Here is a 27,692-nt window from a genome sequence, read left to right as displayed (position 1 = left end):
AATTTAAGATGAATCAAAATGAGTATAGCAAACATGCAACCATTTAAACATTTAAATCATATCGTGCAAACAAAGAAAGCAAGGAAAAATTAGGTTTTGCCACTTATTAAGATGCATAGCTATATATTCTTATTTCTGCTCTCAACTTCACAATGTCCGTCCACTATTTGCTTGTTTGCAGAAATTACAAGTGCTACAAATTTCCCTCTCTTTTGGTCTCTCTGATAATTGACAATTTATCTAGTCAAACAACACCCAACGTGAACAATAAGTCAATAACTAGTGCCCTGATATTGCCATTGGTCCCACATCATAAACATGACCATCCAAGGAGAGTGTTGTACATGTTTGCAAAATAAAAAGAAAATCCATGCAAGAACTGGACAGAGCATTTACATCCATAAAGCGAATTCTAGCAAGAATGAGATAGAATGTTTTTGTTTTCTGAAGAACAAAGGTGCTTGTCCCAACCACGATCACAAACATCAAAATATGCACACTCAAAGTCACTAGAAGTCAAGAGAAATGAACTTACGACATAGCTTCAGGAGGTGAATAATGTGGCAGCAACAAAGAAAACCATTGATATTGCTACCCAGAAATGCTGAGGTCATGAAAGCAGTCACTATAAGTAGCCTTATAATGTCTAGAAAACAAGATAAAAAACAAACAAAAAGATACATGTCATGAAAGAAGTGAAAACTATACTACTAGGAACCTCAACTTTACAGTTCTATAAATTATGGTCAATAATTCAGATCAGTTTTAGGATGCTCTTCAAAGAACAGAATAAGATTTGTTCAGTTGTGAAAGAATGCACAACTAAATTATAGACTGAAATAAGAATTTGAGACTTAAGAGAAAGATAGTAATGAGAGCCAAAATTTGACTTCTTGAGAATAAAAGCATCTGACACTCTTCACCTATTATGTTTTAAGAAGAAACTTACAGGAAGTGTTTCCCATATTGCATCATCACTCATGCTTTCATCATCTCCTGGTAATAAAGCCTTGCACATTCTGGGAAGAAACATGAACATAAACCATGATGCATTGAAAGGGTTGTGAAGTTGAGTAAAGCTCGGAAAGAAAAAGTCTCTCTAAGGCACACCTTGTTGGACAAGGATTGTTATGCATGGACTAAATTACTTTAGTAAATCATCTGTTAGTGAACACTTATTCTGTAGTTTCTGGTTCATTTCTAGAGTTCAAAGTTTGAAGTATGGAAAAGGGATATCACTATCAAGCCAACAAATTTTTCTGTGGAGTGATATCTTTCCATGCCAATGTACTTAAACTCTGAAAACAGTAATCTGTTGTAAGAGATTGTTGTTACATATACTGAAGAGAATAGAAGATTGAGAGAAGGGTATTTGAGCAAACATTGTACCTGAAATTGTCAATAAGGATGATAACCTCAAATGCCAGCAAAGGAAGGAAGACAATTTTAAGGTGCAAAGCAGAAGAATGATTAACTGCAATGTGAAGAAACATTTTTCAGCAAATTATCAACCACCAACTGCAAAAATTATGCATTCTATTCTTCCGTTAGCTCATCTTACCACTGCCATGTGAGAAGAAGAAGCAGGAGGCAGATTAGAAGGAAAGTTTTCTAGCAGGGAAACTCATAGAATCTACATGAAATACTGCCTAGGGCTAAAAATCATGAAAGAGTTTTGCTTTCATACCATTTACACTCTCGAGATATATACAAAGAAGCAGTTCGAAAGCAACGAGCAATGGCACAGCAACCACAGCATGGCATGGGGCCCACTATTCAAAACAAATATATATTCAAATACAAAACAAAGAGATGTAAAAAAAACTAGCACAGTGCCGCATATTTTACATTTTTCCTACGGATGCACTGAGAAAATAAATTATTGAAATATAACTGAATGGTCATAAGGTGGCATACATGGCGATCATGAGGAACTGATGGCGCAGGAAGAGAAAATCTTCCTCGTGCAACAACTGCATGAAATAGCCACAATGGAAAGAAAATAACCCTGCATAAGAAATACATAAATGAGGCTACATTACTAGGACAACCAACAGAGATTATCTAACAAGCTGCTTTGGAAACTACACCTACTTATTAGTTTTTAGCCTTGCTTGTACAGTGGTCAATGAGCAAAGACAAAGAAGAGTTCCAGTTACATTCTAATAAGCATATACATAGACATGTATGTAGCCACACAAAGTCAGCCCTTAAGAAAGTGCAAACAAAACAAATAACATGTAGTCCCTATTTGGTTTTATTTACATGTTAAAGAGTTAAAAACTAATTCCACAGACCATTAAAATTTTCAGAAATCAATGATTTGCAAAACTTGTCCATCCCCTAAAACAAACACAGAAGACATTTTCCATCTATGGGCATCACCATCAACCTCTAATTTGTTTACTAACACACTCAATCATGGACAAGATTTAATCTTATATGACAAGATCAAAGCAAATTATCAAACTTTATGCTTAAACTCATGGCAGCCATTTTGTGGTTAGGGGATTCACCAGCTATTTGCGTACGATATGCTACTCTATGCTAAAACAAATGAATTGAGTCTAAAGCTAGAGGGCCCTGGTACTTACAATGCCAATCATCAGTTTTAGACATAACTAAAGTAGAAGATATTAGACATTAGGCTTTGACTCAGTTTTGGTCGGCCAAATCCATCATCCCAAGACTCTATCCACATATGGAAAACGGATAATCAACAATTCCTTGACAAAGCCAAAAAACTAAAACTAAAACATTAACAACGTAGATCTCAATGAGCACATGCGCATAAAAATAAAATTATCCCAAAATAAAACGTGTGCGACAGCTAAATTAAAATAGGTTATCGACAATTGGGGAAAGAAAATAAATCATACCACCAAGAGTAGGAAACGGTGTGATCGATCTTAAGAACAAGCAGCACCGTGAAGAAGAAAGCAGAGTGTGCGCTGTCACTCCCTGCAGCGACTTCCCACTCTTCTCCAGGTCATCTCTCCCACTCTCTAGCCCAGAGTGTGCCGAATTCAGATATTTATCAAGCACAAAGTGTGTCTGTATCACTATATGTATACGTGTGTATATAAATACAAAAACCACTGCATCGATATTTGTATCTATCTATCTATCTATCCATTAAAATCTCGACGCCAACAGAAACAGTCAAAAGCAGCAGATATTTCAGAGAAAACAGAGTTTCTGAGAAAATGAATTCGGACAAAATAGCAAAAGGGGCGGCTAATTTGTGGTATGAAAACGGAAAGGGGGAAATCGGGGAGAGGGAAAACCTAAAGTGGAATGGGTGGGCGCCATTGATGGTTGCAATTGTATAATCGAAAGTCGAAACGTCAACAAATTGGAAATTTTCGATAATGATTCAAATTTCAAAGGGAAAAGTGAGCTGAATTAAAAACCACAGGAGTTGCTGGAACGTGGTTTAATCCGCCATCCCACGCGCTCTATTTTCATTGGCTTAATTTCTATTTTCTCATAAACCATTACCACTTTATTTTTCAAATGTATTTTTATCTTTATATCGTTTTGTCCTTTTCGTGTGGATTGCTAAATATCTCTTTCTTGTCATCAATTTAATACAAAAATGCATACTTAGTGTAAATTTAATAGATAGAGGGTAATTGAATGTACTATGAAGATTTTTATCAGTCTCATTCAAGATTCAAGATGTTAGTATTTTCTTTTTCTAATTACTTTCTATTTTTGAAATATACTTTCTTTTCTTATTAAAATTTTTTTAACTTTTTTCTATTTTATTTCACTCAATAAAATGCATACATTATATATATATATATATATATATATAGGTTTGTGTTAAAATGACAACCTCTTAAAATGAACGTGACAAGCCTTATCACATATATTATAGGCGTTACGCAATATCACACGTTAGCAATCTATATAGATTAATCTGTAGTGTTGGTATTGCCGAAAAATTCTTGTTTAAAGGCACATATTCGCCCGTCTTTTTTGGGTTTTTTTTTTTGCCAGTGTCGACTTATTATTTGTCCACGTGTACAAATGATTGGTAGAAATGGTGTTATGGTGTTATTTTAAGGGTGGTGACCTAACACTATATATATATAGGGGTGTGTTAGGTCCTCTACATCTTAGCTTAAAACAAGCACAAATCACAACCCTTGGATCATTAGATTGGATGGTTGTGATTTGTTACATTATGATACTAAAAATCTACATTATTAGGCTAGGTACATTATTAGACTAGAAATGTACATTGTAAGACTAAATCTGTACATTTCTAAACTAAAATGCTACATTATTAAACTAAAATGCTACATTATTATCCGAGCTACATTATTAGTCTAAAATTCTACATTATTAGATGACACGTGGCATTAATCTAACCATTAGATCATATGATCCAATGGATTGCAAGTGTTTTGAGTTTTACTTATACTTGCGTTGCGAATACATCCCTATATATATATATATATATATATATATATATATATATATATAGGATGCGATCGTATCATAACTCATATTTATGTGATAACCTAATAACCGGGGACGGATCTAATGTGCAAGGAGGAGGGTAAATGTCCTCCCTCAAAATTTCATATCAATGTATAAATTCTATTGTAGAAAAAAATTAATATTAGTTTCTTCTTTAAATGTCCCTCCTCAAGCACTTCAAATATCCCCAATGTATTTTTGCCCCTTCTATGATCATTTTTTAGATCCGTATCATTTTATGGGTCAAAAGTATCATTTTTACTAAAAATGATATTTATACCGATAAAATGATATTTTTAAATGCATAAAATGATACTTTTATTCCATAAAATGATATTTTTAAGTCCATAAAATGAGGATTATTAGGTTATCACCATAAATATGGGTTATGATATGATCACATATATTAATTTTATAGTAATAAAATGTAAGTGAAATAAAGTTAGTGAAATGTGTGTCCATTACGAAAATAGTAAAAACTGAAAAATGACAAATTTATTGGGATATGAATTCATCAATTCTTTTGGTGCTTCTGATCAACTTTATAAACTTTTGAAATGGGAATATAAAATTACAATTTTTTTATTTTTCTCAATTATCACATAATTGATCGCAATTAAAAATAATATGGAAAAATTAAATAGAATATAGAAACAAAATCGCACCATTAGGGATATATCGACATCACTTACCAACACTCCATTTATAATAACGTTGTTTTGAAAAAAATAACATAATTTTGCTGTAATATTAGGAGCATTTGATTTTACCTTATTAGTTTCAATTTAATTAAGTATGAGATAATTGAAGAAAGTTAAAAAATTGCTTCATTTCAATCTTAAAGGTTATAAGATTGACTAAAAATCAATCAAATAGGAGTATTATAATTTAAATGATAATTAATTTTTTATTCTAAGTTTATAATTGTAATTGAGTTATTTGAACATTTGAGACAATATGAATCTCATTGATTAAGCTGTTATCAGGTAGTACTACTATCATTTCAGCCGAAAGCTTTGAAACTGGTCATATAACCAAATTTTAGTGGTCCTTTGTAATTTACTAATTTTGGTTCCAATAATTTAATGTATGAGAAGTATGAGATCGTGGAGCCTGATGTTTCATCCAAAACGTTAAATGTCCCATCACAATTTGGCTTTCATACAAAAAATATCATATCCAAATAGTAATTCACAACTAACTATTGAAATGCATATTAATATCATTAATTTATAAAAATATGCAATAATTGCACAATTCAATTAAAATTTGAAGCTTGATCAACGTGAGTTAAGCGTGCTCTTATTTTTAAAACTAAGAAGTACCGTATAATTTATTGACGCCAACTATATCACGTATTGATCCACGATGAGTTGCTAAATTTGAAAGTAAAGAAACACTTTGAATTGAGAGATACTCAGTTTGTTGTGTCATGCTTAACAACACGCACGTGGGTGTGTGTTTACGTCTCCGCTAAGCACACAGATCTTTAGTTAAATTTTACTCATGAAACGGTGGTGAGGAGTGTAGGACTTGCAAAATCTTTACTTAACTTTTGATGGCGCAGCTTATGATTGTTGCATTAGCAATTCTTATATTGCTAGTGGTAATGGTGCTTCGCTTGTTTATCGAATGCAGTGTGTTCGGAGCTCAACAATTAAGTGGCGAATTCGTCCTCACCGGAGAGGAAATCAGGTGACGATGAATCGGGGTGGTTTCGTTGTCAGTTTTGCCAAGCACCGGTCTGCAGGCCTTGGGACCGTGGCGATTTGGTTAGGAGGCTATCCACTTTCAAGTCGATGACCTGGTTTGCCGAATTTCACCACCTTTATTATCTATCTAGATTGAATGCAGCAGCTATATTGTGGATGTTGGATTGTGATATAATGATAAATGTTTCACTTATAATGCCAATGTCTCGGAATCCTATTGATTTTGGAAGATTTGATGTGAATCATTATAATATACTGTATAATGATAATGATTTATTTTATGTCAAAACTCTTGAAGATTTTCCTCTCTCATTTTAATGCTCCTCTTTATCATTAATAGTCATGAGATCTCTGCATGATTCTGTCCTAGTTCAGTGAAAAGATAAGGACACTAGTGACTAGACAAGCAAGCACTTTTTAAATCTAGTCTTTTTTTGAATCTGAACTAACATAATCGATCCTTCTAGGGCGAGCCCTTTGGAATGTGCGATAAGGGGTTGGGTTAATGTTTATACGGACGCAATTGCTTGTGTCTCATGCAATGCACGCCTCCTCTTTTCTACACCATCAGCAACAAGGCCAGTCATACTTTCTTGATCGGCTCTTCTGTTGCACTATTATTCCTGGCTAGTTTTCTTTCACTTGTAGACTGTTCCTGAATCCAGACTCTTTTTGGTTCATGTGTAATCAGTTGAGAAAGCAGCTATGGTATTCAGCTTGAAGCTGGAAGGAGGACATAATTTGCTGTGCCCTTGGACTAATAACTCATGTGCAGAAGAACTTGCTCAGTTTCCGATTCTATCCAGGGCAAGTTTAACGAGGACTACAAGAGGCGGTTTTTATCACTATCACAGTTAATAGCTCTTCCTGTTACTGCCCCTATGGCCATCGATGACTCTAGAAATTCTCAACTGGCGCTATTTCTTAGTGGCTCTTCAAGTTTTGCGTGTCATGAACCACTTGAAAGCTCCGGGACAAAATCTTCAGGGCATGTACCTGAAACAAGTTCTTCCATCTTGTACTATCAGGTTTGGGTTATAACAAGTCAAAATCCATTAAAAAAGTTATCTCACCTTCAAGAAACACAGGTCCGCTAGTCCTAGATTGTCACCATAAACTAGCAAGCATGCAAATGTTCTGAATGGGCCGTGTCATGGGAAATGTGCCACTTTGAATATCTATCTGAGACTTGTAAATGATCTATAATGCGATGAGGACCTCAAAAGTCAAAGGCATGGCATATATTGAAGTTCTTGTGATACTAAATAAAGATAAAATTTTTGCTTCATAATATAAAACCATGAGCTAGTTTAAAATGAAACTAGCATAAAATAATCAATTAGATTCTCGGAATAAATGAAAAAAGTACAAATTTGAAGAGCAGAATTTAGGAAATGTTTGAGAAACCTTTTCCACCCTTGTTTATTGTCATTTAGATGACCAAGCAGTCGAAGGTAGGAGAGAAATATTGTCATTTACATTCTATCGGGCTATTTCCTTGTTGCCATGGAAGGTAACTCAGGCTCAGCTTGAGTAACAGAGTTCTAAGCATACATTTCGTAAGAAAAAGGTGAGTTTGTCATTGTTGCAAGCCACTTTATGGGGCTCTCCTCCTCAAGGTGGTGGTTTGGGTGCCTCTGAACGGCCTTTTTAGACACTGCACATGCATACTGTAGCGATTAACGTAGCTGCACTGTTGCACATCACTTTTTCCTTCTGGATCAAATAACGATCATTGTGCCTGCACGAAACACACAGTTTATATTTTGGTCAAATCATAAGTTGTCTGCCTCTTGTCTATCTCAGACAATGTAATTAGTTGTGTATGGGGGTTTCAATAATATTCTCATGTTGATATTAATTCGTAAGATGCATCCTTACTCCTTAGTTAGCTGTTTATAACTGGACCAGTTAAAGTGAAGAATAGTGACTTTTGGAAGTGTACAGGCACAGAAGCTGATTAGTTTGTTTGGCTGGGAACCTCGTATACTACCTTACAGAGTTGACTTCAAGGATGGACAAAATGATTCTATTAAGATGCGAATGTAACAATTACAACAGGACAAAAACTGAAAGGTAATATCCATTCTTCAAGTGAGGTACCAACCCTTACTGTGAGCTGCAGGTTGATCCTAGTTCTGTTGCTCTCGATTGCCAGTTATGCGGGGCTAGCGTTGGATTATGGGCTTTCTCTATTATCCTCGGCCTCTGGAGTATATAGATTTGTGGGGCTTACAGAAGTTACTGATAAAAGTTTGGCTGCCCATGGCCATGATGAGGCTTGTGCACAAGAAGGTTCTTCAGACAATCAAATATGCATTGGACGTAGGAGAAGTATTTTGAATACTGGTAGCAGTGCTTCAACATCCTCAGGATTCACAATTGCTGGTGGTTCCCACAGAGGCCATCGCAAGTGGAGGATCAAGCATTGGTACAACAAAGTGAAACCGCCAGGACTGAAGAAACCTTTGTAACCATAGAGACAAATGCCATTGCAGACGAACCGTTAGAGGTTCCCGAACCTGTTCCAGAAGGCTCTGATTTGAATTTGACTGGAACTGTAAAGGGAGTCATTGCAGTTGCTGGTGAGTTATCTAGCTCAACCCCTGAGAATATTACTTCAACTAGAAACGCAGGAGGGCTTGAGCCTCACGGAGAACAAATGTGTGGAAACCACGACAAAGTTGGCAGCTACCAAAGAAGCTATTTCGATAGTCTTGGAAACGGGCGTCACAGTGCCAGAAACCTATGCTCTGTAGTACAAGTAAGTTAATTCATCTCTCAAAATTTTTGAATTCGGTTCTTTTTCTTCGGATCTCATGCTCTTTGGGTAGTTTATTTTAGACATTATGTTTAGGATATTCCCTTATTTATTTTAGGAGCATGTTGATGCACTGTAAAGATTGACATGCTTGTTTTTATGTAATACTCCATTATATCAAGAGTTTATAGGAGAAATGATGCATTCTTATGAATACCAGAACAAATTAATCAGTCATGATATTACTTATGATACCAAATCTTGTGCAACCTAGTCCCGTATTCATTGCTCATCCTACCCTGGCAGATTTTAATAAAACAATGGAGTTTGACCCAATCAAACAGCACAGGCATTTTGCCCCTGGACCGTGTCTACTGGCAAATCTGCTCCTGGATGGCTACAGACACTATCAGCTTTGAAAGAAAACAAGGAGCTCAGTGGTGTGCGCTCATCTAGTTTGATAGAGGTAAAATGAACTAAACCCTCACTCATTATTAGACTTTTCGGCCTTTCTAAATAGAAGCTACACCTACTGCCAAATCTGCTTAGAGTTCATGTGTATGCGCATGCCAATAGATTACTTGTTTCAAAGAGTAAGGCTAACCCAGTTTTAGTTTCTAATTTCCCGCTAAAAAACCATAGAAAGTAGTAGTATGTAAGATACTTGACCCGCAATGACTCGTAACAACACGTGTGTGTGTGTGTAGTGTAGTGTACTTTTGCTTTGCTTTCTATTGGTGCATCCTCATCTGGTTGTGATATTATCTGACTTGAGTCTGTGAAGACACTATTCACATCTCCTGACAATAAGAGAGCCAAGATTAGCTAACACTTTCAACATCATTATGTCTCAAAGTGGTCAACACGCATCGAGCCCTTCAACTCCTCCAACTTGTGGTGGTTTCCTGCATTGTATTTAGCAGAAGTAGGATCAATGAGAGTGCTAGTTTAGGTGAGATTTTCACCATCACCTCGTTAAGTAGCTAGCTTGTATTGTCATTAATTTGGTTTGCTCATAGACTGTTTGTCAACTGGAGAAGTTGAAGGAAATGGTTGGCATGATAGCATTGGATTATCATTTATGATTATCCCAAAAATATAACTCCCACATTGAGAAAATGAATAGAGCAGTTGGTGTGGATTTTGCAGTCATCCAATGAGTCCACAATTTGTGACGACAACCTTTGAGTAAGGTCTGTTGAAGCCCCTTTCTGCGACTACAGCCCTCTTGTCCCCTATTAGCTTTGCCACCCTACACATATCAATTCACCACTTCAACTTTGTAAGCATGTGTTTGCTATAGTTAATTTATAATTCAATTTTAAATTCTTTGTTTCCTTAAATTAAGTAATTGGCAGCATAAAATTATCATTTTTAAGAGAATGTAAATGCGCATAGGCAGAGCAGAAGGAGGGGTGATGTTACCTGAGTATGGCGAACTAGTATTCTCCTGCACAGTCTTCCACCCTGAATCCTCTCCACCACATCCATCCCTCCACCACCCTCCCCACCACCAGCGCCGCCTCGTCCAGCTCAGGTGAGTCCTTACTCGCGATCACAAACTCCGTCCCGTTGGGATCCTTCCCCATCTCCTCTCATCAATCTCCAGCTTCCCCTTCCTTGCCACCAGCTTCATCTTCGGCGCCGGCTTCGATGGGTCCCTCACGATTATCCCCACGCTCCTCCCCACGTTCCTCGTCCCTGTACACCTCCCGCTCTGCTCCTCCCACTCCCGCACCAGATCATCCGCCCCCGCCGCCTTCCCGCCGGTTTTGCTCGCCATCTCTGCATCCACGCCGTACGACCTGAGGCCGCCATGCTGCACGTAGCCGGGCATGATCTTCACGAACTCCTTCCTGCGGTAGCTGACCCCGGCTGCGCCGCTGACGAGCTGCCGAACCTGGTGGAGCGGCGAGGGACGTCGTCCGTAGAGGCCGATGACGATCCTGCCAATTGGCTCTCCGTCAATGGAGATGTCGAGGAATGCCTGCTTGGTTGGCGGGCGGCAGGTGGGGTGGAGGTGCATTGGTGACGGTTTCGGCTCGGAGTGGCTTGGCGGCAAGTAGGAGCAAGGTGGAGGAGAAGATCAGCGGAGAAGGGGACTAGGGTTGGGATTGGGAGGAGATGCGGCGGCGGAAGGGGGCAGGAGGGGTTTTGGTGGTATGAGATTGTGGTAAAAGAGGCCGGTGGAAGAATGCATGGCTTTTGTTAGGTGGGATTATCTGCTACTTCTATACTAGTGTTGGGTGTTGATTGATGTATGTGGATAAGGAAAAGGCGAAACTCCCCATTTTATCCTTTATTACTTTTGTGGCACACATTTAATTTGCATGGCCAATAAAAGACTCACTTTGATTTGGCAAATAAGAAATATAATGAAAAGTATATGAAAAAATGAATGGAAGATGAGTTCCATTACTAAAGTAGCCTTAAGTAGAATGTGAGATAGTTACCAAAAGTAGTAAAAAGTAAATGAGACGATTATTAACGGATGAACGAAAATGACAAATTGAGACAATTAATGACAATAAGAGGGAGTATGTAAAATGTACAATGCCGATGACAAAACTTACATAATTTATGCTGTAGTATATAACTCGGACAAAATTAATGTATCATAGATAGGAAAACAGATAAAAATCACTTTCCCTACACCTTAAAACATTACACAATACCTGTATAACCTGACATGCTGAAACAAAAGTCCAACAATAATGCCCCCTTGCAATTTCTTCAGTTAGAAAACTTTGCGACCAACTTTTCGCGTGAATTATGATATCATCGATGCAAGGTCGAACCGTGGCTTGGGGCTGCAGCATCCATTTTACAAACTGGTGAAGTGCATCTGGGTAAGGCGGGTTGGGACCGGCTGGCCACTTTACTTGGGCATTTACTATAGCAAGCTGTAAGCTCCCGCCAGATTCTCCGAGTGCATATTCAAAAGGAGACTCGCCGTACCTAGAACGAGCATTATTGAGATTATACATTGACAAACGACACTGAAGACTGGATGTCCAGATAAGAAAAAGCACTTCTTACATTATGGCAAACAAGGTGCAACCTAATGACCATATATCTGTCCTCTCATCTATGTCTGCGTGACTAGGGCAATCCCATAATTCAGGGGCTCGGAATGGGGCAGAACAGTGTTCGGAAGCCCACTCCTGTATGATCAACATTAAGAGATAAGTAAGAATATATAACAAGGCTGAAATGCAAACCAAAACCCATATGACAGTTCAATTTATAGCTTAATGACTGATGGCAGCTTTTGTAAGTAAGCAATAGATGAGATGTGGCAGTAAAAAATAAGAAAATGCACCAAATTGGTCTGTATAAGACAAGCATATCCATTAAGAATTCAACTAGTGGAACCACTAATCACATCCCAAATTGGGAAACAGGGAAAGTTGGGGACGCAAAACAGGATTAGCCATATACTCCATAACATTAACCCAACTAGCATTGCATGATGGGTGAAATGCAATGATTCAATGAACGATTTGATTGATTTTATGCTGCAACTGAGATGGCAGAGTAAAGAATGGAATAATAGCTTTAAAATAAAAATGGAACCTGAAGCTGTAATGCTTCTGAGCGACTACGGATTTGCTTTCTTGCAGGACGGGCACTCCCAAAATCCATCAATATAGCTACAGGAGGCTTGCCTTTCCTGTATGTCACAAGGACATTGCCAGGTTTAACATCATTATGTGCATGGGGAGGGTCAAAACTGTGCATATGCTTGAGTCCTGCACAAAGCTGCAGATGAACAAGTTGCTGGTAAATTGTTTCATCATACTTTGATACAAGTGTAGCTATAAATAGAAATGTCACTGTGTATTAACTATTAAAAAAAATTACTTCCAAACCCAGATTAATACACAGTAAAGATTGGAATTTTACACACTGCATGTGTGTCAACAATAACTGCAACATAGTTAGCATGAATGAATGTTTCTATGTGAAAAGAATGAAATCCATGAGTTTTGTTGCAAAGAGAAACAGACAATCAACAAAATGTTCCTCTTAAACATTTTCTGAAAATAAAAAAGAGCTATAATAGGTATCTCTGCATATAACCAATATACACGTAAAGCAACAAACTAGAGGAGGTATTATTTTCCTTTCATATTTACCTGATGAAGTATTTGAAGCACATCCAAGGTGGAAAAGAACTCTTTCTTAGCTTTCATAGCAGTGGTGTTGTCCAATAATGTTCCATCCAAATGAACAGGAAACAACAAGTAAGCTTCATGCTTCCAGGACTGATCTTGTGAAGCCTAATCAACGGAAACAAAAAATTTCAGACAACTAATCTTGTGAGAATATAAGGATGCAATTAAGGAGACCAAGGATCGTTTCCTTGAAACAAATAATGCATCATTCACCTACTATCACTTTCTAAACTAAATAAAAGTCATAGCAAGATCTTGCCTTGACCAGTGGAATGCACATATAAGAATTTATCATTCATGCCACAAAAAGATCTTTAAAGATCCCAGTAAGTCTATAGTACAGTCATGGCCCAATCACTCTCATGTTCATATACAGGTCTTAGTTATAAATATTTGTTTCAGACATGTAAGGCTTTTGAATCTAAAAGAAGTCCTGAGAATTGCCAAACATACTTGAAAAAAAAAAAAAAACCTAAGATGAGAGATAGCACAAGTATCCCATACAATTGGTTTCATTAAGTAGAAAAAGTGACCCACAAGTTAATAGACATTGCTGAAGCACCCTTCAAAATCAGTATTACAATTAACAAAAACAAATTCAATTGCTGAGAACCTGCTTCATTAAGTGTCCGCTTGGTAACAGTGAACATATTAAAATTTCAACGACAATATAAAAGCAAATTTATCTCGTAAATAAGTGCAACTCAGAATCACTAAGAATGGATGACCTGGCAGGATCTATTCACATCACTTCTCCCATATGGCATGCATTATACTGATACTACAACTGAAAGTTTTCAAGGTAATACCCTCCTTCATAAGAATATAGCCACTTTAGCTCGATGCGCAACCTTCTATCAAGAATCAAACATGATAACTGCTACAAAATGACAAAGACCGATGAAACCAGAGAGACCAGCAATCACCTTGACTGCAATGATTGCATGGTCCAGAAGAGGAAGCAAATTAGATGGTTAAACTGAGACGAAACCGGATTTGTCCCTCACCATCTCTAGTTGCTCGCTGTTTTGTATCAGCACTTTCTTCACTGCATATGTTCCATCTCCTGCATAATGTAACACACCATGTAGTGTCAAATCAGGTCATGCTATGCCTATGCAGATAAACTAAACCAACCCTTCTCTGATACAAATAAGTACAAACTAAGCAATTTGAACTTAACCATGGGCCATGCTTTAACGGTACAGTTTACCAGATTCCTTACGAAACCTTTTAAATAATTTTATTGTTGTCATTTAACTTCTACAGTTTGAGAGCACTTTGGGCTGCTGCTCCACTTCTCCCTATGCGAACTGATTAATTTAACTTTACAGGCAAAAAGTTAGACTCGATCTTTACCTATCTAACAAGTTCTCAGTCATCTGTTTGCATCCTCATGAGAGATATAGAAGGCAACTTGCTAAAGTCATGGACATCTAATCACTCTCCTGTCCAAGCAGCAGATCCATCTTTAGTTCATCACATATTTACTGGATAATTGCGAACTTCATACTTCCGGATCCTACTAAAATTTAGCAATATATACTCCATACACTATCGTACCATATTATATTCTAAAACAACATCAATTTCTAACAAGCGAGCTCAAACGTCTCATTATTCTATTCTAGCACTCGTGGCGGTAGCATACACAGTAAAAGCAATCAACAACTAGAATGAAATCAGATCGCCGCGGATTAGGCGATCAAATGCGAAAATTTACCGGAGATATGCGAAGAATCCTTGATTTTGGCGGAAATGCCAGCGGCGGATTGGAAGGATCGGAGATGAGCTCCTTGACGAGGTAGACGTAGGCAAAGCCGCCCTCTCCGAGCTGGCGTACAATCCTGAAACGGTTCTCGTTGATCCAAACGTCGCCGGCGCCATTGACGGCGTCGTACAGAGCATTCAGACCGAGAACGAGCCCCCCATCTCTGATCTCCCTCCCTCTGCTTTACAATCTGAGAGAATCTGATGTGAAATGCAGAGGGTTGACACTCACTCACTGAACTCGAATCCCCAATTCTCAGATCGATCTGCGTGGAGAGTGCTACTGCTCCTAGTTAAAGAGATTGAGAGTCACGCTCGCTCACGCTCACGCGCCTTCTATTTTCTGTAACGTGCCCTTTTCAACTATCTACGGAAATAAATCAATAAATTAATGTTCAAGGAACTCAAAATCGCAAATTATCTTTCCCTCGTCCATTTAAGATAATGCGTTTCCTTTTAGTTTATCCATTAAGATAGCATTTCCTTTTGGTAACTTTCTCCGATTAATACACTCAACCACTTTTTCCACTCCCATTAAAATATTCATCTTCCTTTACTCTCTACTTTAAACTTACCACCTCTCCTGCAATTAAACACTTTAGCAATACTGCTTAGTAAAATGCTAGGCCAAAGATGTATCATCTTAATGAGGGAAGTAATATTTTGATACTATTATATTGTAATTATCACGTATAAAGTTTTTATTTGTCTTATTTGTGAGGTACTATTACACTTGTGATTAGTAGAATTGCGGACTGTCAATCATTTTTCTCTTTAATATTTTTGTGGTAAATTTGTCTCTAGTATTAACAGCATTTCATTATTTTAGTTAGAGTGTGGGATCAAAATGAACAAAAAATGAGATTATTGATTATAAACGAAAGATTTTAGAGTGTAATTTAGGAGTTAGGAGGGGAGTGAAGGAGTATTCGATTGATAATTAACACTATTTCTATTTGTCTCACCAATTTATCACTAGTATTATAACTTATTTCAAATCACTCTACATATAAAAGTAAAAATGTAAAATCATTACTACAATTAGTTTTCCAAAAGACTTATTTCCAAAACTTTGGCATCATTCAACACCTAAACTACTTATTACAAAATTAATTATTTTACAATTACTTATATGTAGAGATACAATTTTTTGTGATTTTACACCTAATAGAGTTTGATTGATTAAGTAAGAAAATACTAATATTGATAATTTAAATTTATATCTGAAATATTTAAAGAAATGGAATTCTTTGCAATCTTTATTTGTTATTATTGTTATAATAAATCATTTTAAAAAAATTAGATTGCATGCATACTACTACGACAATTTAATTATACAATTAGTTGTGTCTAAGCATTAAGTGTGGACAAAGTCGAATGGAAGACCTTGCTATAAAAGAAAATCAGGAATGACTGGTGCTTGAGCTTCCAATGCTTTATCTGCTCTGTGCCGCGACCTGTGCTTACCATGCCCCGCGCTATCACTTTTCTGATTGTCTTTGCGACTTCGACGTTTCCTCTCTTTACCATGACCATGGTGTTTGCTACCAGCTTTACTGTGCTCGGATTGATCAATTTCAGCTATGCCAGCACTTGACTCATCAGTCACCCTTCTTGATTTCGGTGGTTTTCTTCTTGATGACGATGAAGTTGTGGCTTCATCGCCTAGAAGCACTTTATTGACAGCACCCGATATTAGATCTGCCTTAATCACAGTTCTATCTGTCGTGACATTAGTTACTTCCCCATCATCAAACTTCACAACCACTGGCCTAGGCTTGGATTGACTAGGCTTTTTCCCAGTGCTGAGCGATCTCTCTGTTAACTTCACAAGATCTTCAGCCTCATTGGTAACCTTATCTTTGGGGTCATGAGCAGGCGGGTAGTCATTGGGAGTCACCATTGTATTTCCTGGAGCAAGGTAATACAAACCGTGCCTCTTCCTATGCTCTGCAAGTAACGATGTTGATTCAGAAGATGGTTCGGACTCTTCCTTCGCCTGGGAATCCGCATTACTAGAGGCTTCCGTGTATTGAGGTCTGACGAGGGAAAATGAAGTTAATAATGGCAATTTAACATCACCACAGATTTCTTCCAAATCATCAAGATTTTCCTTGAGCACCAACCCATCGGGTATCAGTACCCTCTCTTGTGCATTAACTGAGACCGGACCAAGATCTTCTGAACATGAATCAAAAATCAGCTTTACTGTTTCAGAAGCTTTCAGTTCTCCCTTAGTTTGGTCTCCTTCATCATCGCCGAGGGAACCAAGAAGCATTGGTTTTATCAATTTAATCAATCCAAGGACATTGGTCGATCTCTCCAGCACTTCTACTTCATTACTTCCAGCTAAAGGTCCCAAATTAATTTCAGCAAGATTGACTAGAGCCAAGATGGATTCTTGAGTAAGATGATCCATTACTGACGAAGCTGATGATGGCTGGCCATTGGTAACAATCATATTTCGATCATCCAATTCAACATCAGATACTAATTCTGAATCTATCAATGTGGAGGGAATTGAAGAATCATCTCCGTTCAACCTGAGATACGAGTACATACAGAACATCAACACCTTAAATGCGGAGTGTATATAGACAGCTCGCACGGATGGACTAAGGAGACTAGTCCGTGGCTGTAACAGTGCTTCCATGATCTCAAAAGGGTTTCTTGAAAGCTTAATGTACTCTCCTGAAACCCAGGCAGCAGCAGCAAGCACTGCATGCATAAAAGGATTGCCAAGTAATGCAGGATCAATCACCAGGTCACGAGTAACGTGAACAAGCTGAGATCTAGCATCTTTAACCCTGATGCCAATATCAATAAGTTGGGTTGCAATTTCATCCCCCTTTTGACAATGTGGCAACCTTGCCATTTCCCCAAGAAACAACACATACCAATCGAAGTCAAAAATCACTTCATAATAATTCCTACCACAAGTCAATAAGATGAATCCCAAGATCTCATTACAGAACTCCGGGTCAGATTTCAGAGAATGGCTGATCAAGATCCTACAAATTTCCATCACATTATCCTCAGAGACGATACACATGACAAGCCTCAAGGCCTCAAGCCTAATATTTACATCAGAATCACTCAAGGCTTTAACCACTAAATCCTTGTTCTCAACTACTGCCGAAATATTATTCTGTGCAACAATAGCAAGCGCTTGCAAGCCTAGATACTTAAGATTTGGATCATCTTCTAAAAGAAACTCCCGCACCTTGCCCACTGCTAGCTTCACCGCCGAATCATGCTCACTCAAACTAGTCAATATCGTCCTCACACACTCAAACACCAGCGACTTTGCTCCCATCGTCCTCATGATCTCACAGATAGGCTCCACCACTCGCTTACCCAACCTCGGCTCCAGAGGAGCCAATTTCGCAAATATTTTAAGCACTTTGATCAGAATCCAATTATTCTTGCAGTCCACCAAAATCTTGTAAAATTCAGGCGCCAATGGCAAATATGACCTAGGCTCATTTTCGGTGAGCTCACAAAACAACCCTACAACCGCGGACAAAATCCCCAAATCCGAATTCTCTATATTTTCTACAACTCTCTTGAAACAAACACGCACCGCATCAGGATAATGTTCGAAAACCCCCAAAACCGTGGCGATCGCCTTCTTTCTCACAGTAATTTTACTACTACTAAGCAGAGTAAACAGGTCGGGCGTCAAATCACGCGCTAAATCGGGGTTACAAATGGAGGAGAGAGTGGAGAGGGCGAGACTCACATCGTGGACGTTCGGCGAGGAGAGATCCTTGCGCAGCTGGTGAGTGAGGAGGAGGATGACGTCGGTGGTGGCGGGGTTGAAGGAGAGGGCGGCGGAGAGGTAGGCCGTGCGCTTGTGGGAGTGGGCGGAGGAGGAGGAGAGCTCGACGGAGTGGAAGGCGGCCCACGACATGTCGAGGCCGTGGAGGGAGTGGAGGTAGGTGAGTTTCTGGAGGGCGGAGGATTTGGTGTGCGGGTCGGTGGATTTGATCTCGCGGCGGATCTCTTCGATGGATTTGGCGATGAAGGCGGGCTCGGTGCCCGGCGGGGTGAGGCGGAGGGACTTGATTAGGTCGTCGATGGAGCGCTGGAAGAGAGAGTCCATCAGTGAAGGACCTTTCATTGGATCGATGTAAAAGAAAGATAGAGATAAATGGTAGTGTAAGTAGTGTTAGTAAAAAGTGAGCTCCATTTCATCAATAGTGTAGTGTAATTATATAGGGGAGTGGATCCCCGGCTGTGGTAGAAACACAGGAGTAGCTGTGCGCCTGTGCCAGTAATACGACGGCGTTTTGTGGCATTCCAACTTTTACAACCTTCACTTTCAATTAATTTAGTAATGCTTTGCTAGGCTCATGGATTAATAATGTAAACAATGGTTTAAGTTAAAAAAGTTCTTAATGTTGCACTACTCCACCGTCCATCATAGGTGAAATAAATTCTTATAGTATTTAATATTTTGTTGTAGTTTTACTTATATATTAGCAATAATAATTTGTTCAATATTAATTTTGCTAATTAAATTTTTCCTATTTAAAAATTATGTAGCTTGTACTAGTATTATTATAAACAAATGTAGAATAAATATCAATAAATTATTATTTAAAATAATAATTAGGGCTTATTGTTGCGATAGGGAGTTAATAATTCCAATTCTAATTTGTTTTGCTTAAAAATCAATCAAACTTGTAAACCTTTTAAATGATAATATGGTTATTCATTTAATTTAAAATTTTACAAAGGGAGTTTCAATTATTATTTAAAATTATTTTTAGTTTAATATGATTATATTATAATTGAAAGTTAATAAAATTAAATTTAAAAATGACTTTACCCAAACTTGATGGTGTTTTAGTTAAAATGAATTATAACTAGAAATTGGTAACTCTGCAACCGATTAGCTATAAATATAGTTTTAAATAAGAATTTTTTGATGTTATATTAATTTGTCATAATATTAATAGTTAACTAGTAAAATTGAAATGAACATGATGCAACTGAATTTAAAAAAAAAATTGAAATTGTAATTAGTAAACTAAACATTTCATATAGAAAAAAGCAAATTATTAAAAAATTGTTTTATTTAATGAGGAGCGGCGGGCGGTGGAATATTTGAATACTAATCAATTGTAAATCACTTATTTATGGATTACTGCTTGTGTGAATCTGCTTTGAATAATAAAATTTGTGAAAGTTGCCACAAAACGACGTCGTATTATTGGCACAACTGCCCCTGCAATATTTCTATCACAGCAGAAGATCCCCTCCTTGTATAAGTTGTAAATAAAATTATGTGAAGGGTAATGTATTGTTTATCTATTTCAAAATTATAAAGTTCATTATACTTTTCGAGACGAGTGAGTAGTATGATATTTTCCTGAACTTTCCATCCAAGTACTAAATATGATATTTCCCTCACATTTGGATACTTGAAAGAGATATTAATATCTAATATCACGAAATTGTTTTATTCTCACAAACTTTGAACTCGGCATATAATATCACAAACTTAAATAGTTGTTTAATTTTTCCAACACGAAAAAATCTAACTACATTAAAATGAGATGGTTAACCAAATCTTGCTTCTAAGGACTTTGTAATCACATCATTACCAGTTTTAAAGTGGTAACCATATTTTATGTGATGTAATAAGAAAGAGAAATTTAGCTGGGTTTTGTCGTTGGTGGGAAAATTAAACAACTATTTAAGTTACATGATATTATAGTCAAGTTTAAAGTTCGTGAAAAGAAATAGTAAGTTTTTGAAAAATTTCATAATATTAGGAGTCAATATTCATACTTGAAATGATATTTCAAATTTATGTTATAAATTTATCCAAAATAAATAAACAAATATATTAAACAAGTGTTGTTGTTTTGTACTTCTTCGTATCGATGGGAATAACGAACTCTAAGATATAGACATTGTCATCCGCATAAGTATCTGTTAACATGATTGCCATAACATATGGAGATAAACAAGTGGATATTCACTTATATGATATTCCTTTGACATCATGATAAAAGAATGAGTGATTTGATTGAAAAGCATCTCCAATAATTTTTTACCTTCATCGAGATAATATTTGCAATTCATGCACACATAACCACTATTTTCTATACATCAATATTTTTCTCAGATTTCTAATTTTATTGTTGAGTATATAAAATTGCAATATGATTTTGTCATATTGTTTTAATGTGAAATATATTGAAATATGTCCGTAAGGTTTATCGACTCTACTTACGATTTTAACAATTTTAACCAAAACCGGTGGTTTTGACCAAAAATATTGGAAAACTAAAAAATTGATACAAAAATGTAGAAAATCACTGAATGCCTCTATAAAAATTGAAACCGACTAAAAATGACGATTATGAACATGAACGATCAATTACTAGAATTAAAAAAAAACTTTCAAATATATTATCTATTTGAACAGTCTTATAGTTATCTTTAGTTAAAAAAATATAACTCCTAAAAAGAACATCTCCACCATCCAGCGTCGCCTCGCATGGCGTAGCGCGAGCACGTCAAGCTCGTGCGCGGCACCAGCCCCATGTTCGTCGCCGGCGACAAGGTCAAGATGCTCTTCTCCAGTGCGGCCGCCTCAAATCGTTAGATCTCTCCTCCTTCTAGCTGGACCGACGATGTTTGGCCGGCGCTCAAGGCTTACCCTTCCCTAGCTTCGAATCTCACTCGATTGGATATCATGAATTCTCCATTTTCCGATGGATTCAAATCGAATGAGATCAAGGTTATCACCAAATCCTGCCCCAATCTAATTGAATTGAAAGTTGCCTGCAGATTTGATCCGGGTATAATGGCTTCGTCTCGACTGAAGTCGAACACCTCTACTCGGTTAGTTTTAACCAAATAAGTGGTGTCACATTTTGGTACGATCGATAAACAAAAACTGTCTATTTAACCTGCATAACTTTTTTTTTTCTTTTTGCAAACACCTAAGGCACAAAACTATTAAAAGATTAAGCTAAAACTACTAAACAACCTTTTACAACTATACATAACAAAATAACGATAACTTGTTTCGATAATTATTTACAACCACATTAGCAAAAGAAGATTACATAACCTTACATCTCCAAACCAACTATATACAATTCAAAAGTTAGCCTAAGCATGCCACATGACTTGACACGTGCGGTGCCCACAAGCGAGATCACTCGCTTATATACTCTGCATGAGGGAAAGAAAGGGGTGAGCTTCAAAAGCCCATAGTGTAATCGCACTCTAGAATAAAATCTCTAAAACTTGAATCTATATTACTATCACAAAGTAAACACTTTATTACCGGAATGTCGTACAACACATATTCAATTTATGTCGACGTCAATATACAAATTCAAAATAATATCACCCCATATTAGCATTCGTAAAAGTTTGAATCATTTAAGGTCACATATATCGCTTGCAAATAATCAACACCTTTGTACAACAACACTATCATATTTATCACGTAATATTTTCAATAATAACTATCTACCATCTATCAATCAAACCAATAACATGATAGAAATAAATGACCATGGCAGCGGTCACTTTCTTTCATCAACAAAATTATACTTTAAAAACATACTATTTAAATAACTCAAAGCACCAAAAATATTATTTCTAAATCAAATATCACGTTTAGCCCCCAATTTGTGCTTAGTGATGGACACGGGTACACGGACAATATAAGTAGCCCGATGAAGGAGTCTATCATGTAGCCCGATGAAGGAGTCTATCATGTACGTCCGTAGCGGACAATGCAATCTCCCCATGGTCTATCGTAAGGAACTTTGTCATATATTACCTATATAGGGTACATGTCAACTATCAACATATCATATAGACCATCGCTTCGGTTATCAAGAAGACGAATGATCAAACATGTGTGCGTCTTCTCAATGGCATCTGACTCTACCTTGTGATTCACTCAAGCAATGTGGCATAACACAACTATTTCATATCAACTTTCACATTATTCAACACATATAACTATTTAAATCACTTTGCATCTATAAGAAATACCAAACAACAATATCAGTATATCATCTTTCAATATCACCGTTTCTGTCACTTCCCTTGAAGTAGACAATCCACACAATTATTTTTAAGTTATATTGCATAAGCATACAAATCACACAAACAAGTAGTATTATTTATCGAAGTTAAAGGAATTAAATTCTAGAACACGCACCTTCACTGTGTGGACGAACTAGAATCATAAAAAAGTCGGTGCTGAATTTTTAAATAATATATTCTTAAAATATTCAATTTTATTTAGTATAATATTCTATAGTTTTTAGGAGACACTAAATAATAATTGTATTAAACCGATCGGCATGACTTTAAACTATCAAAGGAAAAGTTTCGTTATCAATTTTTTAAAAAATTTACTATTTCACTCATATTTGAGCACTTGAACGTCGACAATTTTCTATATGTTCTGCTAGTTTACATGGGAGATGACGTCTTTAACTTCACACCAATATTTTTCATAGTGAAAAGGAAGTAATTGTCTCAAAATTACATATACGACATATAATTATATAAATATATAAAGAAATACTATTAATGAAAAATTAGATTGAATATAAAAAACGTAAAATGAAACTAAAGAAATATCCTAAAAGTGTACCCGATAATATTAAGATCACAAAAAATACTAAAACAAAAAAAAGGTGCGTGAAAACTTGGAATATGATAAAATATTTATAATTGCACCCTCTCATTAATTTAAAGCTCTATAAATTAGATTTAATATGTAATTAATAAAATACTTCAAAATTTGGGCTTTTGGCTTCCATTCTAATACTAAATCTAATTACCCAAGCCCAACATAATGTATAGCTAATAGCCCATAAGACTATCTTTTTCCCCCAAATCGGATTTTCTCGGACGCACAATTGCGAACGGCAATGGCGGTCGGGCGAGATCTCGGTCGGCACCGGCCAAGCCCCGAGGGAACGGTGGCTTGGGCCCATCTCTCCGTCCCATGCGTACACGTCAATAAAAACTCTTCTACTTCACTCAACCCATCCGCCCTTTCCCCTATCACTTATGCTTTATCAGTTCACCTCTAATTTCAACTATTTTGCAAAGCTGTATAGGTGGGTTTGCAACCTGAGCTCCAAACTTGAGAGAAAATAGGGAGAATTGAGAGCTTAGGTTGGTGGAGGGTACTACATGCTTCACGGTGGATTGATCGAGCTATCACGATGGCGATCGGAGAGAGTAGAAAAGCGTCGCGGATTCTGAGTGTAGGAAGGTTGGTGCGGAGAGAGAAGAGAGAGATGCACTATAATACAATTCTAACAAAGCCTTTACCATTTTTTAATCCCTTTTTCTTTTCCCTTTTTTCCTCTACAGCCACGTTTCTTTCCTCTAACTTATTCATCAACTTTTAAATATTTCTTCTTTTCCATTTTCTTTCCTATCTTCTATTTTTTTATTTTATTTAACTTCTAATCCATTAATAAAAGTATGTATAACACTACTAATTAATAATCTACTCCCTAACTCTAAACTTCTAAGGTTTGGGATATTATTAAGCCTAGTTTCTATATCGTGAATTGCCCCAAATCGGGGGTTTTCATTTAGCCATACATCCGCCTATTGAACGCTCGGCGATGGATTCACGGCGGAGGATGCGAGTATCAACGTAGCCATCTTGATCGAGGCCTTCTCCGGTCTACCATTTTGGAGGAATTGATGCTAGATATCTGCAATAATGTCCGAGACGGTGGTGCAACATTTGATGTTCTTAATTCAAGATGTCCTAAATTGAGATCACTCCAGTTAGGATTTTTCCATGGGATCTCGATGCCGTAGAGTCGAAACTACACGGCGTGACTCTTTGCCGGTAAATCGACGTTCCGAATCGACAGCGATTTCGCCATTGGCAAGCGCCACGTCCCAATTTCGACCATGCGATTGGGTATGATACATCTGAAGATGGTTATGATTATTGATCGTGAAAAAACTCTTGGTGGACGCACTATGGAATAGATGGGTACATGCATATAGTACGGAATTCAAGATACCCAAGTGTAGGCAAGATCAACTTTGATGCATGTTACCCTTCATACTTTAGCCTAATTTAGATTTCTATATCTGTTATGCTACTTTGGTTGCCATCTAACTCCACCATGCAAGATTCTAATTTAGAGATAAAGTGAATTCAACTAGATCTGCCATGTTATTTTGTGATTTTTGCAATCCTTCCTCAAGCGATTGGTTTAGAAGGATTAAAAATTTGCAATATGATTTTGCCTTATCGTTTTAATGAGAAATCTATTGAAATATGTCCATAAGGTTTATCGACTTTACTACGATTTCAACAACATTAACCAAAATCGGAGGGTTTCACCTAAGTCTTGGAAAAATTGAAAAATTGATCAAAAATGTGGAAAATTGTTTAATGGCTCTGTAAAACCGGCTAAAAAGGCGTTTATGACCGGTTAAAATAAAACTTTCAAATATATTGTCAGTCGCTACTCTTATACTTATCTCTAGTTACAAAACGTAACTCCTAAAACCACATAAAATTTTAGTCGATTTGTTGATTTACATTTAATACTCCTCTCGTCCCGCTTTTAGGAGTCCCAGTGATCAATTTTGGGCGTCCCTTTAGAGTCCGGTTGAGATAAATTAATAAAAAATGTCTACAAAGTGTTAAAAGTGGGTCCCAACATCCACTACAACTAATAAAAGTGTTAAAAGTGGTCCCAACATCCACTAAAACATTTATTTATTGACATCAACTAAAAGTGGGTCCCAACATCCACTACAATATTTATTTATTACACACTAAACACTTTTTCTTAAACATAGTGCCGACTCAAACGGACTCTAAAGCGGGACGAGGAGTATCACTATTATTGGATCTGCTCTGTTATGTTATTTCCATGTAGTTGTCCATCACAATCCTCCTTACCATTAGATGTGGAGATTCGCATGTCGTCAAATTCAAAAGAGATTATGTTTAACATATTATATACTTTCCCATATCAACTAAGCCTTTGGTCTCGTTATGTTATTTCCATGTAGTTGTCCATCACAATCCTCCTTACCATTAGATGTGGAGATTCGCATGTCGTCAATTCAAAAGAGATTATGTTTAACATATTATAAATGTATGTCGTTCAACGGTGTTTACCCTACAATGAGAAAAAGAGCTGACCAACCCGTGATGTGAGTGGAATCTCCAGACGAAGACTTAGGTTGCGAGTGAGAACTTGTCATAAACTGACGGTGGTCGAAGCAAGAGCAGATTTGGAACTTTGTTTTAAAGAGTGTGAGAATTAGGTTGTACTATGTGTCAAAGTGAGGATAGATGTGTGTCAAAAAGTGTGAAATAGTATGGTAAAATCATGAAGAAGGCCAACGTTTTTGATGAGGAAGAACGAAGAAAACACTCAGTCGTTTGATATATCCATCCATGGTCCCGATTTCTCCTTAATCCTAGCAACTTAACAAATGTTACCTTCAATTGTGCCATGATTTTTACCTATTTTAAATCACCAACCAAAATCAATTTCAAATGGATGGCGGAAGGAAGAAGATGAAGGGGTTTCACTCACCAATCCAATTACCGTTCCAATAACCGAAGATCGGTATGAAAAGACATTAACATAATATATTACTTACCAACTATATGGAAAAAAAAAGTTTATTAGTTACCAACACTCGTTGATTCCAACTTGAGTTTCCATAATGTATTTAACTCATTAATTTTCAAACTCATAATTTGAATTTTCGCAATTCCATTTTTTCATATCGTTTTGGCGAGAATGAAGTAAAATATGCCAAAGAGGTTTATCGGTTCTACCGGTCCGATAGCTATTTCAACATTTAAACAAAAGACATGGGTTTGACCTAAAAAATTAAAAACTAAAAATAATAATAAAAAAAATGGAAAATCGGGAAAATCATTGAATGTCTCTGGAAAAACTGGTGAAAATAGTAGAAACAGCTAAAACATCGGTTATGAACATGAACCATCGATTAGCAGTTCAGAAGAAAACTTTCAAATATGTTGTTGGGTCTATTACAATTATACTTATCTTCAACAATCATTGGTCTAACACTTGAAGACATGAAAAATATGAGTGGATCAGTTGGTTGCTTTTAATATCTGTTTATGAGTGGATTAGTTATGTTACTTTTATTATATGCTGGTTGTTTATAATGGTGGATTATTATATATTTGCATCGTTCTTTGTATTATTCTAATTTTATCAGATGCACTGAAGGGATAGTCATACAGTATGCTTCTTATATATATTGCATTAAAAAAATTAAATTGTTTGACGTGGGATAAAAACTGAAAATTAGGTACTCAAAACAACATATTTGGTTGTTGTTTGAGATTGAAAGCGTTACATCGTGCATAAGTAGGATCTTCACGTAGAAATAAAGATTGATGTATGTAGCAAAAAATGTTCAAATAAGAAAAATGACTATGTATATCTAATGAGAAAAATGATTATCTATATCTACAAAATGAAAATTGTTCAAACTTATTGGTAACCAAACACAAAAAAATAAGAGAAAATTTGGTATGAGACTCACATATGTTAGAACTACAATGACAACATTCCTTGAAAGGGAAAAGCCAAAAGGACCACTTTGGTAAGATTGTTCAAATATATAGGCAGAATTGTGCTCGTTCGTAGCCATTGATCTTGCACGATTTTACTATACAAATTCATCCATTCTCAAACAAATATATTATTGATGCAAATCCAATTTGGCCAACAGACCTCACTATAA

General features: G+C 36.6%; 1 protein-coding gene, 1 long non-coding RNA gene and 3 pseudogenes across 2 annotated transcripts; 1 reads left to right on the top strand and 4 right to left on the bottom strand.

The window, feature by feature from the left end:
- Nucleotides 1-550: 550 nt before the first annotated feature.
- On the bottom strand, nt 551-2,939 carry LOC125216985. Its single transcript, XR_007175538.1, has 5 exons — nt 2,880-2,939; nt 1,918-2,008; nt 1,390-1,474; nt 950-1,019; nt 551-604 (listed from the first exon to the last, which is right to left on the bottom strand). It is a non-coding gene; the product is annotated as an uncharacterized LOC125216985 (long non-coding RNA).
- Nucleotides 2,940-6,049: 3,110 nt separating this feature from the next.
- On the top strand, nt 6,050-10,049 carry LOC125209684 (annotated as a pseudogene).
- Nucleotides 10,005-11,166, bottom strand: LOC125216688 (annotated as a pseudogene).
- A 300-nt stretch (nt 11,167-11,466) lies between these two features.
- Nucleotides 11,467-15,348, bottom strand: LOC125209683 (annotated as a pseudogene).
- A 940-nt stretch (nt 15,349-16,288) lies between these two features.
- On the bottom strand, nt 16,289-19,040 carry LOC125216028 (AP-3 complex subunit delta-like). Its single transcript, XM_048117630.1, has one exon. It carries the CDS (start codon nt 19,033-19,035, stop codon nt 16,303-16,305), a length of 2,733 nt encoding a protein of 910 aa, XP_047973587.1. The 5' UTR covers nt 19,036-19,040; the 3' UTR covers nt 16,289-16,302.
- Nucleotides 19,041-27,692: the final 8,652 nt, after the last annotated feature.

The sequence above is a fragment of the Salvia hispanica genome, chromosome 3 (genome assembly GCF_023119035.1).
Source record: "Salvia hispanica cultivar TCC Black 2014 chromosome 3, UniMelb_Shisp_WGS_1.0, whole genome shotgun sequence".
In the NCBI taxonomy this organism is placed as follows: domain Eukaryota; kingdom Viridiplantae; phylum Streptophyta; class Magnoliopsida; order Lamiales; family Lamiaceae; genus Salvia; species Salvia hispanica.
The sequence above is the reverse complement of the archived record's forward strand: the minus strand, read 5'-3'. Positions and strand labels throughout refer to the sequence as shown.

Bases quoted from the DNA above. Each gene is read 5' to 3' on its own strand.
- LOC125216028 (XM_048117630.1), bottom strand. From the start codon at position 19,035: ATGAAAGGTCCTTCACTGATGGACTCTCTCTTCCAGCGCTCCATCGAC.